The sequence below is a fragment of the Poromitra crassiceps genome (assembly GCF_964638095.1).
Source record: "Poromitra crassiceps genome assembly, chromosome: 1".
NCBI classification, from domain to species: domain Eukaryota; kingdom Metazoa; phylum Chordata; class Actinopteri; order Beryciformes; family Melamphaidae; genus Poromitra; species Poromitra crassiceps.
This window is the reverse complement of record NC_139623.1, coordinates 15,613,363-15,628,672: the sequence shown is the minus strand read 5'-3', so window position 1 is coordinate 15,628,672 and position 15,310 is coordinate 15,613,363. Positions and strand designations below refer to the sequence as shown.

Genomic DNA, 15,310 nt, shown 5'->3' with positions numbered 1-15,310 from the left:
CACACCCAGGTGTTGAAGGAAGCAGTGCAGGTTTGCGTAGGTCGAACCCATACTTCTCCCCCTCTCCCTTTTCTTTGGCACTATGTCCATGTGTGCGTGCATGTTTCATCAGCCTCGAGGCGCGACGCGTTCTGTCTCCACTTTCGCTTCTTTGTAGAAGCAGGGGGAGGGGCCTAGGCTGAATCTCATGCTCAGCTCTCGGTGCGCTGCTCAAATCTTGGCGAAAACGGATCAACACACAATGTCACTTATAGAAGCGGCTGCACCTCTTAAAAAATGAGCCCATTACAACCTCCGAAAGATATGTCAGCCGCAGATGCTGCAGGCGCTCTCAGGATTCTGGGGTGGCACTGTCTGGGCCTGGGTGGCCAATGAGACTAGAGACGCCTCTGCAAAGCAGACTGTGTGTGTGTGTGTGTGTGTGTGTGTGTGTGTGTGTGTGTGTGTGTGTGTGTGTGTGTGTGTGTGTGTGTGTGTGTGTGTGTGTGTATGTGTGTGAGAGAGAGAGAGAGAGAGAGAGAGAGAGAGAAAGAGGAGGGGCAAGACGGTCAGAAATCAAGAGCTTGTTGAAAAATGGGCTTGAACTCACCTATTGTTTGCCATTAAAGGGAGTCAGCTAGAGAGCAAGCTTTTTTTTGGACATTGTTTTATTTCAACTCATTCACATCAATAAAACTTACAAGCCTCAAGACTTGATGCGTCGGTATCAGAGGACACAAAGGTAGGGGATCGCACAGTGAGAGATCACAGAGTCAAGCCATAGTCACATTATGAGCTACATGAACATATCGTTACTGTAGCTGTATTACTGTGTTATACATAATTCACCTATGTATTACCATCTAATATATGAATTGGTTCAAGCTGGAAGAGAAAGCAAAGGAATTGGGTTTAAGGATTATTTGTATGCCTGCAGTTTGTGATAATATGCAGTAGAGAGTGACGTGGCACTGGTCATGAGCAGGTTCAAGCCCAGCATGGCACAAGCACAGAGTATGGCCCGCTGATCCACAGGAACGCTGTAATGATGGCAGGTTTAAACAGAGGCTGCAGCTTGAAGGGGGAGTGTTGGGGCTGTGGGCTGTTGGTGGATGGACGCCACATCACCAGGCGCACACGCCTCGATCTCGGACACCAGCCGGTGAGGGAAGAGTTTGTATTGCAGCCAGGTGGGCTCTGAAAGAGGACGAGAAGGGAGAGAAGTTCACGTCTCGAACCCTCAACAACAATGGCAATGAATGACTCTAAAATGCTGAACGCCTGTTTAAATAGATTAGAACAGAGGTTTTCAAAGTGGGAGGCGGGCCTCCCCAGGGGGGCTCCAATCAGTTTCAGGGGAGGCTCAGTGAATGTAAGTGGGAAAACATTACATTAGTTATTAAAAGGAGATCTCAACTTCTTTATGTATTTGGTGTAGTCTGAAGTATGTCAAACAGCAATATCAGCCTATCTTGACTCAATTGTTTGAGTGTCTATGGGATCAAATAACATAATCATGATCCCATAGGCATCCAGGAATTGAACCAGGGGGGCTCCTTTTTCCCAGCTTTGTCTGGGGGGAGGCCCACAGTCTCAGACTCTGAAAACCCCTGTGTTAGAAAAGACATAAGAAAGGGCCAGGCTGGAGGCTATATGTGGCTCACCCATGTAGCAAGTGGGTGGCCTGAGTGTTCCATCAAAGCAGGTCTGGCTTGCAGTGAAGCTGCATTGCTTGTGAGGGTGTTTGCAGTAGAATGTCACATTCTCCCCGTGTGGAACCATGGCGTCTGTAACATCAAAAGGCCAGCGCTTCACTCCACTGATGTCCACGCGGCTTCGCTCAGCAGGGATGAGACAGCGAGCTACAAAAACGATGACCAAAGCATATAATAGAAGTATAGTATGTATGTATGTATGTATGTATGCATGTATGTATGTATGTATGTATGTATGTATGTATGTATGTATGTATGTATGTATGTACTGTATGTATGTATGTATGTATGTATGTATGTATGTATGTATGTATGTATGTATGCATGCATGTATGTATGCATGTATGTATGTATGTATGTATGTATGTATGTATGTATGTATGTATGTATGTATGTATGTATGTATGTATGTATCTACTGTATGTATGTATGTATGTATGTATGTATGTATGTATGTATGTATGTATGTATGTACTGTATGTATGTATGCATGCATGCATGTATGTATGTATGTATGTATGTATGTATGTATGTATGTATGTATGTATGTATGTATGTATGTATGTATGTATGTATGTATGTATGCATGCATGCATGCATGTAAACCAGTGGAAAGTCTAATCAAATGTTTAAGCATAATCCCTGTCTCCCAGGATGCATCTCACCTCTGCAGTAGGGAGGCGGGGCGCTCCAGCTGCCCTTTGACAGGCAGGTGACCTTCTGGGGTCCGTCCAACAGGAAGTTCTTCTTACAGAGGTAGTGGATGTCAAAGCCCACCTCATATTCAGTCTTCTGGACAGCCACCACATAGCCCTGCTCCACCTCTCGAGGAGGCAGGCAATACACTTCTGACAAAACGGACAGAAACAGCAAGAGAGTGAGAGGGGAGGAGGTAAGTGATCAGCAGTCTACAAGTCTTTAATTTTCTACACATAAAGGCTAGCATGTATCTATCATAATTATTCTTCTTTATTTTAGCAGCATGATGCGAGAAGCTTCATGTAAGAATTTCTCATCTGTAACTATAGTACGCTATTGCCCTTTCCCCAGTGTTTGATAGGCCATGCAATACCAGTTTTAGCCAGAAGATGGCAGAAAAGCACTGTGAAACAGGCTTGCAGAGTGTACTGAGAAGGTCTGTCTCCTTTGACTCACTCTTACATACCTGCACACACACATGGACACATGCACATGCAAATGATGAGTGCAATATCTGCCCACACAAAATATTCTCTCTCTCTCTCTCTCTCTCTCTCTCTCTCTCTCTCTCTCTCTCTCTCTCTCTCTCTCTCTCTCTCTCTCTCTCAGGCCTCAATCCATTCACCCACACACCAACCATCATCCTTTTTGCTGCCGACATCTTCTCCAGCTAACCTTGAAAGATGCAGGCATACACAGTGTGAACAGGAAGACACACACACACACACACACACACACACACACACACACACACACACACACACACACACACACACACACACACACACACACACACACACACACACACACACACACACACACATACACACAGTTAGTGGAAGATACACTACACATACTCACTTTGACAGATGGGGTGAGGATACTGCCAGGTCTGATTATCTTGACAGAAATTTTCACTGCTTCCCACTATATCCGCTCTACAGGAGCAAAAGGAGACACAGATAGAGAGAGAGAGAGAGAGAGAGAGAGAGAGAGAGAGAGAGAGAGAGAGAGAGAGATAGTTGTGGGACATGTACACTATTGACAGCTGAGGAGCTCATCTGAATCTACTAAAGTGATGAAAGGTACACATGATTCCTCCTTTCACCGCATCCTTCAGAGTGTCTAGATTGGCTGACATATGCATTCGGTCTCATCTTATCGAGGATGACTCACGCTGTAAAGGGGAGTCAATACAAGATTATAATGTAATGACCTAGTTAGCTGACTGGAGAAGTTGTCAGCTGGTAGATCAAAATGAAATTCCCTCCCATTCATGACTCATCACCCCCCCCCCCCCCCCCCCCATCTCTCCGGTACTCAAACCTTCCCTCTTCTCCCTCTCACACTCTGCCTCCTCTTCACCTTCCTCTCCCTTCTTCCTCTTAACCCCTGTGTTTTCAGGGGTTAAGTGTTTTAACCATGTTTTAACCCCTGTGTTTTCAGGGGTTAAGTGTTTTAACCATGTTTTAACCCCTGTGTTTTCATACCCACTATAGCTGTGCAGGGGTTAAGTGTTTTAACCATGTTTTAACCCCTGTGTTTTCAGGGGTTAAGTGTTTTAACCATGTTTTAACCCCTGTGTTTTCAGGGGTTAAGTGTTTTAACCATGTTTTAACCCCTGTGTTTTCATACCCACTATAGCTGTGGAGGGGTTAAGTGTTTTAACCATGTTTTAACCCCTGTGTTTTCAGGGGTTAAGTGTTTTAACCATGTTTTAACCCCTGTGTTTTCAGGGGTTAAGTGTTTTAACCATGTTTTAACCCCTGTGTTTTCAGGGGTTAAGTGTTTTAACCATGTTTTAACCCCTGTGTTTTCAGGGGTTAAGTGTTTTAACCATGTTTTAACCCCTGTGTTTTCATACCCATTATAGCTGTGCAGGGGTTAAGTGTTTTAACCATGTTTTAACCCCTGTGTTTTCATACCCATTATAGCTGTGCAGGGGTTAAGTGTTTTAACCATGTTTTAACCCCTGTGTTTTCAGGGGTTAAGTGTTTTAACCATGTTTTAACCCCTGGGTTTTCATACCCACTATAGCTGTGTGCTCCTCGCCTTCCTACCTATCCACTATCTTCCACCCTTCACCCTCCCCGTCTTTTCTGGCCCCATCCCTCACCCAGACAGACAGCTGTAGCGGATGGAGGTCCCTATGGCAGCACTGCCCTGGATGCTGAAGGTGTTGATGACTTCGTCAGGCAGAGGGCAGGTCTGGACAGCATGGTCTGTGGGTGGCTCAATTCCTGAGGGAGGGAGAGAGGGCAGAGGGGAGTGGACTGGGGAGGTGAGAGGAGAAGAACCTTTTACTTAAAATGGCGAGAAGCAGCACATAATGGACACATGTGACATGTTCTCATCATCTGAGTTGCCTTTCTGGCTTCCTCCTTATCAGCTTCACATCTAAGCAGCTTGGAGTTATGACTTAGAAAAGTATAAGTGCAAATACTTTGAAGCCCATGGCCCAATGGTGTGGCCATGCAGCCCTATGGCACTTTAGGCAATGTTTTGGGGGTACCTCAATAACACAGTATTTTTTTATATGGAAAATGGTCCTTCCCCTAACCTCTACCCCACCCACCCACACTCCAGCCACTCCCCCTACCCGCCCCTCGAACCCTGACCCCTCTACAACCTGCCCAGAGCAATCTAGTAAGAGAGTGGCACCAGTGGAGGTCCAAAATGCGTGACTCAGTAGCCAATGAATAGCCAGGAAGGGGGCTCGCGCTATGTTTGAATGCTAAAACTAGAAAAGTGCACTCGATGGTGTGCAGATCTCCACCAGGCCCGTGTTTTCGCCCACGCTGACCCATAGATACGTGTGTGTATATACATGTATGCTCTGCTGTTTATATGTACATGTAGGCTGTATGTGTTGCTGGTTGGGTGACACACCGGAATGTTTTGTTAATTATTGAATGTTGATGTGTCTGATAATCGCATGTGGGATGGTCAATTGTCCTGACACGAAAATAAAATATGAATTAATTAATTCATAATTATTCTTAATATTGTGCCTAATTGATTAATTAGCAGGTTTATTGATGATGAACTATGCCTCATCATTCATGTTCATTCCGGGATATTATGATGACAGTGTTTGGGGGCCCCACTGTAAGATGTCGCATAGGGCAGCAAAAGGGCCAGAAATGGTCGTGGGCAGGGGGAAAACTGAAGCTACTCGCCGTTGACTTGTAAAGTCATTGTGAAAAAAGCTGCATGGATTTAGTTTATAAATTAAAACTAGAACAACCACACCGCGGATATATGCCTCCGCCAACAAGTGAGCAGTCGACATGCATGTCTGTCCAGACTTTGACGTTTGAGGCAAATGTGAAGAAATTTGGTCAAGGTGTTACTGAGATATGGCGTTACCGAGCTTGAAAATGGTGTTCGTGAGGTCACAGTGACCTTGACCTTTGACCACCAAAATGTAATCAGTTCATCCTTGAGTCCAAGTGGACGTTTGAGGCAAATTAGATGAAATTCTGTCAAAGCATTCCTGAGATCTCATGTTAACGAGCATGAAACGAGCGGTCGTGATGTCAAAGTAACTTCGAACTTTGACCACCAAAATGTAATCAGTTCATCCTTGAGTCCAAGTGGACATTTGAGGAAAATTTGAAGAAATTCAGTGAAGGCGTTCTTGAGATATTGCGTTAACAAGCTTGAAAATGGCGTTTGTGAGGTCACAGTGACCTTAACCTTTGTCCTTTGACCACCAAAATCGAATTAGTTCATGCTTGAGTCCAAGTCGACGTTTCAGCCAAATTGGAAGAAATTCCGTCAAGGCGTTCCTGAGATATTGCGTTAAAGAGTTTGGAAATGGGGTTAGTGAGGTCACAATGACCTTGAACTTTGACCTTTAACCACCAAAATCTAATCAGTTCATCCTTGAGTCCAAGTGGACATTTGAGGAAAATTGGATGAAATTCCGTCAAGGCGTTCCTGAGATATCACGTTTACGAGCATGAAACGAGCGGTTGTGAGGTCACAGTGACCTTGAGCTTTGACCTTGAACTTTGACCTTTGACCACCAAGATCTAATCAGTTCATTCATGAGTGCAAGTGGACGTTTGAGGCAAATTCGAAGAAATTCCATCAAGGCATTCCTGAGATATCGTGGTTAACAAGCTTGAAAATGGCGTTCGAGAGGTCACAGTGACCTTGACCGTTGACCTTTGATCACCAAAATGTAATCAGTTCATCCTTGCGTCCAAGTCACCGTTTTAGCCAAATTGGAAGAAATCCCATCAAGCTGTGCTTGAGATATCGCGTTAACGAACTTGGGAATGGCGTTCGCGAGGTCACAGTGACCTTGAAGTTTGACCTTTGACCACCAAAATCTAATCAGTTCATCATTGAGTACAAGTCGACGTTTGAGGCAAATTTGATGAAATTCCGTCAAGGCGTTGCTCAGATATCGCGTTAGGAGAGGAGAACACACAGACGCACACACGCACACACGCACACAAGCACACACGCACACACACGGCCAAAAACATGATCTCCTCCCGGCGATTGTTGCCTGGCAGAGATAATAAAGCTGATAATATACAATTTGATTGTTTAAACCTCTGACCCTTTCAAAGTACATCACAAACAGTCCATTTTGCTGCAACTCGACAGCGCTGCTTAATCCAGAACCTTACTTCCGGGAACTCTTGAGAGTAAAAAACTGGTCCATTGGAGTGAATGGAGATGTCGCAACTCTTCTATACGCCTCTGAACCTGCCTATCCTTAGCTACGACCCCTTTTCTCTAGCCCCGCCCCCTTCCTGACTACACCCCCTACCCACCACTCACATCCTTGGCTGACCAATTTGGGCCAAACCTGGCCCACGCTCAGTTTGTTTTGGCCTCAATGGTTTTGAAAGAAAATAAAAAAAACGGCCAATATTATTGTCTTTTAGAGGCTTTAGAGCTTTTTCTTTTACATTTTCATTTTCATTTTTTTTCATTTTTAAAGCTAGTTTGATGATACTTTTACCATATGAAACTAGAAGACCTATTTCAGATTTCGAATGTAAATTGTCTATGAAATAATATAATTTAGTGTAATTTCCCATAACATCAACATCCATCCAGATTAATTGTGGCCCTTCATGGGAAAGAATTTGGGCACCTCTGCCTTATCCACTCCATCTACCCTCAACTCTCTACGACCTTCCTACCCTTCATTAAACATCCATGTGCGAGTGACTGAGTCAGTGGCCTGACTCTTGCATCGTCTGACCCCGGCTAGGTCTGCTGCCAGCGCCGTGGGAAAACGTACCACCACAAAGAAAACATGGATGGAAGGAAGGACAGAAGAAGGAATGACAGAGGGAAGAAGTGTCCATCATGTTATTTGGCTTGTGCTAACCAAAATGTGAGCTATAGAGGCATTTCAATGTCTTTTTTTAAGTGGAAAAACCTTTCCCAAGTAATAAATAAAAGTGAGATAAGCAAACACAGCCCTCTCAGAAACAGCTCTATCTGTGATTGTATAACACAGCCCTCTCAGAAACAGCTCTATCTGTGATTGTATAACACACGGCAGCACCGTTCATTCCTGGAAGTTTGAGTACCTCACACTCACAGAAATATAAAAATGAAGAGTGGTGCTTGGAGAGAGGTGGGAGTGGTGCTTGGAGAGAGGTGGGAGTGGTGCTTGGAGAGAGGTGGGAGCAACCCGAGCTGCATCAAGCACAGGGCTTTTCGAAACCCGAACGCGACTTTGAAAAGCGGAGACAGCTCTTGCCTGAGGGATGTCTTAGGTATTTGAGACCTGGAAATGTTAATGTAAGAATGTAAAATGACCTATGGGAGAGTGAGAGTTAAGAGCCTGCTTGGCTGCGGATGAGAGCCTGAAGCTGAGTTCGATGTGTTCACGTACTTGCCCTTCTCCTGCCTGTGTGTCCCAGCGTTACTGCCACCCACACACTGCAGCAAGGAACCAGTATGAAACAGCGATCAGATGCAACGCTTTAAACCAGTTTGAGAAAGAACAATGACTGTGTTAAATGCAGGCTCTGATATACTGATTTAGACTATAGATGCACGGGGTCAGACCCCTTTATTTCCCTCTCTCTCTCTCTCTCTCTCTCTCTCTCAGTCTCTCTCTCACTCAACAGCCCAGAGCAGCATGCTGCTCCTTGGCTGTCTTTGTAGGGAGAGACCTTATCGGAGGCCTCAGATGGAAGTGGATGAGAGGAGAAGGAGTTGAAAGAGGATGAGAGGAAGAGAGCAGAGGAGAGGAGGAGAGGCCTGCAGCACCGTGAGCAAGAGAGCTCTCTGACTCTGCTGACTGTGATGTCGCCCACACACACACACACACACACACACACACACACACACACACACACACACACACACACACACTCGGTGACACATGTGCACATACACAGCCGCCTACATATACACATCTAATGTATACAGAAAAATCTACCTCTCTCTCTATTCTCTCCCTCGCTCACTCTCTCTCTCTCGCCTCTCTGCCACTCTGACAGTGATCGGCCGCCCACAGCCTCTCAATAGCCATGAAGGAGCTCGACTCGCACTCAAACACACACATGTACAGGACACACACACACACACACACACACACACACACACACACACACACACACACACACACACACACACACACACACACTCACACTCACACTCACACTCACACTCACACACACACACACACACACACACACACACACACACACACACACACACACACACACACACACACATGTACAGGACACACGATACAAGCGCTCTCACACATTCAAAACCCACCTACCTTCTGCCTGTCTCTCCGTGGGAAGATACTCTACAAGAGAGCTGAGAATCGGAGCCAAAAACCTCCCAAAAACCTCAAGGTTTGACCAGAGCCCAGCTGGACTGAGGATTCCTAAAAAAAGATATATTTCTCTGCAGGTTTAGTGCTGCAGGTCACAGGCCTCTGAAGGTGAAATCTTATCATTTGGATCAGACCTGGCAGGCTTACGATCCAAAGTGCAACACCCAAGAAAAAAGCATGCTATATTTTTAGGTTCTATATGATGATGAGATGTATCCAAACAAAAAATAAGTATTGGTAGCTGTACAGCACAGCCATGCAGTACAGTGCAACAATAGTGTGTCTCTTGTGGGCAGTCCGCTCAGCTTTAGTATTCATATTCTATATTTAAACTAAATGTAGCAAAGGAGACAGAGAAGGGAAGATTTAACCACTCGACTATCTCTGGGCACACTGTGGTGCAATGGTGGTTCTGTATTAAAAAAAGATGGGGGGTGGGGGGGTCATGCCAAGGACCTTTTGTACTTTCTATGGGAAGTGAATAAGACCCGACAGACCCAGATCAGCTGTGTCTGTGCCCAAATCTGATCCCAGAGCAGCTGTGTCTGTGCCCAAATCTGATCCCAGATCAGCTGTGTCTGTGCCCAAATCTGATCCCAGATCAGCTGTGTCTGTGCCCAAATCTGATTATTTTCATGCATGTCACCATGAACTAACAGATGAAGTAATCCTGGTCACATGTCAGTTTAAGGTCAAGTAGAACCTGCAGAAGAACTCTATCACATTTTATATATAGATATAAACCCACCACAAGCTGTCATAATAAATATAAGAGGGATCAGTGTTGGTAAACAAACTGCTTCAACAGACTCCCGAGGGCAACATGCCGTTCATTTTAAACAGCAGTTCACGGTGAAACTGTAACTGCTCCTTCATACTTTAAGCTAGACACTCCATTTAAACGGTAAACGAGTGACCACTTTCAGGACTCCATCACCTTAATTCAGCTTTAATTTATCTTTTGTACTGTTTGAGACATCGCAGTTTATGTTTGATGCTTTTTTCAGCCTTTATAATGAGACCCCTTGAGTGTGTGTCACTCTAGCAGGCTGTACCTTTGACTAAATTCACACGTTTTTAGAACTGTGATAGTTCACACAACTTTAACACTACATATTATACATGGGACCCCTGAGCTACTTCTGCTAACACTCACAAAGTCCAAATATAAGAGATGTGATGTATAGTTTAGTTTCAGATATTAACGTTTGTTTGGCACAGCTTTTCAGCTTTATTTCGTACTAGTTAAGTGCTGCAGTGGCACCCGGAAGTGCTTTTGTTGTTGTCGTGATGCTGACTCGTCATATAATCACATAAACTTGTAAACAATAGCAGATGGAAACATTTGATTTGTGATCTTTAGTGCACCCCCACACCCCCTACACCCCCCCCCCCCCCCCCCCCCCACACACACACACACACACACACACACTCACACACACACACACACACACACACACACACACACACACACACACACACACACACACACACACACACACACACACACACACACACACACAACCAATCATTCTATGGCTATGCTTTGCAGTGTGGCACAGTTGATGTATAAATGCATGCACACAGAAATGTATACATTCAGCTCCTCTTTGAACTTCTCTACAGTACAACAGTCAAATCTTTAGACCACCAAATATGAACAACTGAAGCTCCAGTTGCTATGGTGATGAGGAAAATAGGTGTCAGTTGTGCAATGTCTCAGTCGACACAATCACAGAGTCTCTCTCTAACGACTATCACAGCATGTCCTCCCAGCTATCATGTTTATCGCCTGTTCTCTGAACGCCTATATTACTGCAAGTGCTTATCTGAAGTCGAGCGAGCAAGAACATTGTTCTGTTGAACTCCAACCCACCTGTGCAGACGGGCTCATCCCCACTCCATTGTCGGTCACCCTGACAACGGCGGATAGTTGCATCCAAACCATTGGGCAATGCAAATCCTGGGTTACAGCGCACTTCTAGCAGGGCAGAAAAGGAGTGGGTGGGAGAGAGGAGACGAGCTGCTGAGTTGTCACTGGGTGGAAGAGGCCAGGGACAAGTACGACCTGCAGAGAGAAGGGATGATCCGGAGAGGAGAGGAGAGGAGAGGAGAGGAGAGGAGAGGAGAGGAGAGGAGAGGAGAGGAGAGGAGAGGAGAGGAGAGGAGAGGAGAGGAGAGGAGAGGAGAGGAGAGGAGAGGAGAGGAGAGGAGAGGAGAGAGGAACAAAGGATTATTCGTATGGATTGTTGCTTGCACGTGACAATTGGAATGGTTAGCACAAAACCCTTTTCAAAGGGCACTAATGAGGTTGTATAATAACTAGATTGGATCCATGCACTGTGCCCTCATTTACAATGCACATATGTAATTAAAAGCTTGTGTTGGGCACTGGTAATGCTGTATTCAGATATGAGGGCGGAAATACCCAGGTTTGGGCATAACTAAGGCATTTATTTTTACAAGAGGAAAATACATGCACACAGATGTATAGGCACAGCTGCGTACGTGTGTACACACACACACACACACACACACACACACACACACACACACACACACACACACACACAGTGGTGACAGTAGAGGGCACACATGCAGTTTGTTACCTGGAGCAACACAGCTGAGGCCACACTGGCCGTCACATAGACACTGGCGCTTGTTGCCACAGTCGCTGTCTGCTTTACAGGGTCGAGGGCACGTCCGCCTCCTCTCCTCTCCCAGCAGCCTCTCTGAACACGACCCAGTGCTTCCTGTTAGCACACACACACATAGATCACACCTTCACTGGAATTGCACCTTTGTTTGCTCCTACACTCCATTCATTCACGAGCCCTTGTAAAATCACACCAATGCTCAGAACTCTAATGAGACCTTTGTTTGTTGAGTCTGTTTGGTTTCTGTTTGAAGGAGCCGTCAGTGTGGGTGGCCAGGCAAACATGTGGCACCCAGGTTTGGCTGCAGACTTAGTGTTTAGATGGGCTTTATACTCTTTGCCATTACAACTGCTAATGTTGGTTGTGTTGAGATGAGATGAGATGAGATGAGATGAGATGAGATCAACTTTATTGTTCCCGAGGGGAAATTTGTGTTGGGCAAAAAGTGCTCACAGACGCATCACAACAGTACAAACAATCAACAAACTACAGAACAAAACAGAGTTACACAGAGACACTATGTACAAACATGATCATCAGACTCAGAGTGTTATTTTCAGTCTGTGCATCAGCTAAGAGGAACAAATATTGTCTGATAGATAGACAGACAGTCAGAAATACAGACAGACAGACAGACAGACAGACAGACAGACAGACAGACAGATAGATAGATAGATAGATAGATAGATAGATAGATAGATAGATAGATCTAGACAGATCAATAGATAGATAGATAGATAGATAGATAGATAGATAGATAGATAGATAGATAGATAGATAGATAGATAGATAGATAGACAGACAGACAGACAGACTGATAGATAGATAGATAGATAGACAGACAGACAGACAGACAGACAGACTGATAGATAGATAGATAGATAGATAGATAGATAGATAGATAGATAGATAGATAGATAGATAGACAGACAGACAGACAGACAGACTGATAGATAGATAGATAGATAGACAGACAGACAGACAGACAGACAGACAGACTGATAGATAGATAGATAGATAGATAGATAGATAGATAGATAGATAGATAGATAGATAGATAGATAGATAGATAGATAGATAGATAGATAGATAGATAGATAGATAGATAGTTAGATAGACAGATAGATCGATAGATGGATGGATGGATGGATGGATCGATCATTTGTCCAGAAGGGAAATTCCAGTGTTGCAGCAGGAGTTTACACAAATGACCTAAACACACCGGTTTTGCAATCTAGTAATGGTTTTCAATTAAATTCACATTTGAACAGGAGCGATCTCTCACGCTTCTCTAGTGCCCATGCCAGCCCTCTACATTTCCCCTCTCCCTCCACTTAAACAGTTGATGTTGCACGCCAACACGGACCCGCCCTCGATGTCCAGAACATTTGGAGGGAGAGGGAGAGGAAAGGAGAAATTTTAGGGAGCGAGTGGGGAGACCGACAGGTTCCTCGTTCTTCCACATGGAACACGTGTGCTAGCATTCTGCCCAGGGCACGTGTGACCAGTCTGCTACCCAAACACACATGTGCTGTGTGTATACACATCAGCTCATATGGAGACACACATGAGCACTTTAAGCACAGTAAGGTGCCGTCCACATCACAAGAGAACATGCAGGGAAGAGTTCAGATCACTTCTGTTTTTAGCCCTTTATCACGAGCGGAGCATGCTTTATCTCAAGGGCTGTATACAGTATAGCATCATCACAGTCATATATACTGTATCTACACACAACATATATATAGCATCATCACAGTCATATATACAGTATCTACACACAACATATAGGTTACATGCATCATCAACATTTGACTAGATTGCAATATAATACTACACAAAGACAGAATATATTTGGACTGTGGGAGAAAAGCCACACAAACACAGGGAGAACATGAGAACATGCAAACTCCACACAGAAAGAACCAGGGTGGAGATTCCACCCCTCGACCTTCTTGCTGTGAAGCGAGTCAAGCGACAGTGCTAACCACTGAGCCAGCTGCTCTTAGAAAGGACAGTCCAGCAACATGGCAAAGTCCCTGTGTTTAGTCACAGGTCGCTGATGCAGTGCTCTCCCAGCATACATGCTGACCCAGAGGGGAGTGATGCACAGAGACAGAGAACTTACCTGAAGCCTGCTGCGGGGACACGGCTCCAGCCAGAGCCCACAGTGCCAGGAGCAGCAGTGCAGAGTCCATCCTTCAAGCCTGGCCTCAGACGATATGAAGGAGGGAGACAGACACATGCAGCACTTTGAGGGAAGGGGAACAATGGGTGGGAGAAGGGGGGGAGTGAGAGAGGGTACAGCCCAGGAACACACATCTGGTTCGCGTTGAGGAGGAAAGGACTGAGGAAAATTCCACTCGGAAATACCTTTCACCCATTTCTCTGGAGACGGCAGGATTGATTATTGAGGCGATGGATGGACACACATGCACACAGTAAACAAACAAGAGACACAATCAACTAAGTCAATTTGAAGGTTGACTGTACCTGTTGTAAATCCAACTAGTCCCGCCTTAACCACATGTGCATACACACACACACACACACACACACACACGCACGCGCGCGCACAAACACACACGCACACACACACGCACGTGCGCGCACAAACACACACACACACACACGCACGCACGCGTGCACAAACACACACACACACACGCACGTGCGCGCACAAACGGCACAAACACACACGCACACACACGCACAAACACACACACACACACACACACACGCACACGCACAAACACACACACACACACACACACGTGCGCGCACAAACATACACACACACACACACACACACACACACACACAGTGTCTTGTTTTTTTATTCTTTACTGATTGCTTTAATATTTACTTTCATGCCAAAACCTTCACTCCTGTGTGTTATATGTTTATGACTTTAGCTGCATTATGGATTATAGATAGATTATAATATATGATATTATTTTGTGTTGGTGGGGTGGTGCTCATTTTTCTTTACCTATTTTTTTCTTTGTATTGTATTATTTGTTGGTTGATTTGCATTTGGTTTCTTTTGATTCTTTTGATTTTCTGTAGCAGAAGGTTGATTACTGAATTGAGATAACAGAGTTGTTTTATTTTTTTAATTTTGATTATGTATTCCTTTGAATCTTCAATAAAAGAATTGTCACATATATATACATATACAGTACATGTATATATATAAGATATTTGTGACTGTATCCCCATACACAGGGAGTATACTTCATGTGGAAATGCATGAACTAACCATGAATATCCAATGGAAACATTGCACCATTGTTTTGTGTAAGAATGCATATTTGATCTGTTTTTCCTATTCAGGAATGTACACAACATGGAACAAACAGGCAGTCTCAGGACATTTCACCACACAAATAACTGTGTGCTTACTTATTCAGAACAATGCTGAAGTG

General features: G+C 44.7%; 1 protein-coding gene across 1 annotated transcript; it reads right to left on the bottom strand.

Annotated features, from left to right (window-relative positions):
* Window positions 1–643: 643 nt before the first annotated feature.
* Window positions 644–14,124, bottom strand: ntd5 (ntl-dependent gene 5). Its single transcript, XM_083641512.1, has 8 exons — window positions 14,011–14,124; window positions 11,835–11,978; window positions 11,102–11,293; window positions 4,510–4,666; window positions 3,255–3,331; window positions 2,360–2,542; window positions 1,644–1,841; window positions 644–1,176 (listed from the first exon to the last, which is right to left on the bottom strand). The coding sequence occupies exons 1-8, from the start codon at window positions 14,078–14,080 to the stop codon at window positions 1,037–1,039; spliced, it is 1,161 nt and encodes a 386-aa protein (XP_083497638.1). The 5' UTR covers window positions 14,081–14,124; the 3' UTR covers window positions 644–1,036.
* Between the last annotated feature and the right edge of the window lie 1,186 nt (window positions 14,125–15,310).

What these genes read in the sequence shown, in the direction of transcription:
- ntd5 (XM_083641512.1), bottom strand. Translation starts at nt 14,080, where the DNA reads ATGGACTCTGCACTGCTGCTCCTGGCACTGTGGGCTCTGGCTGGAGCC. An exon ending in GTCCCCGCAGCAGGCTTCAG is followed by an intron (nt 11,979 to 14,010) that starts GTAAGTTCTCTG and finishes GTGTGCTAACAG; the next exon opens with GAAGCACTGGGTCGTGTTCA. An exon ending in CCCGCCTCCCTACTGCAGAG is followed by an intron (nt 1,842 to 2,359) that starts GTGAGATGCATC and finishes TCGTTTTTGTAG; the next exon opens with CTCGCTGTCTCATCCCTGCT.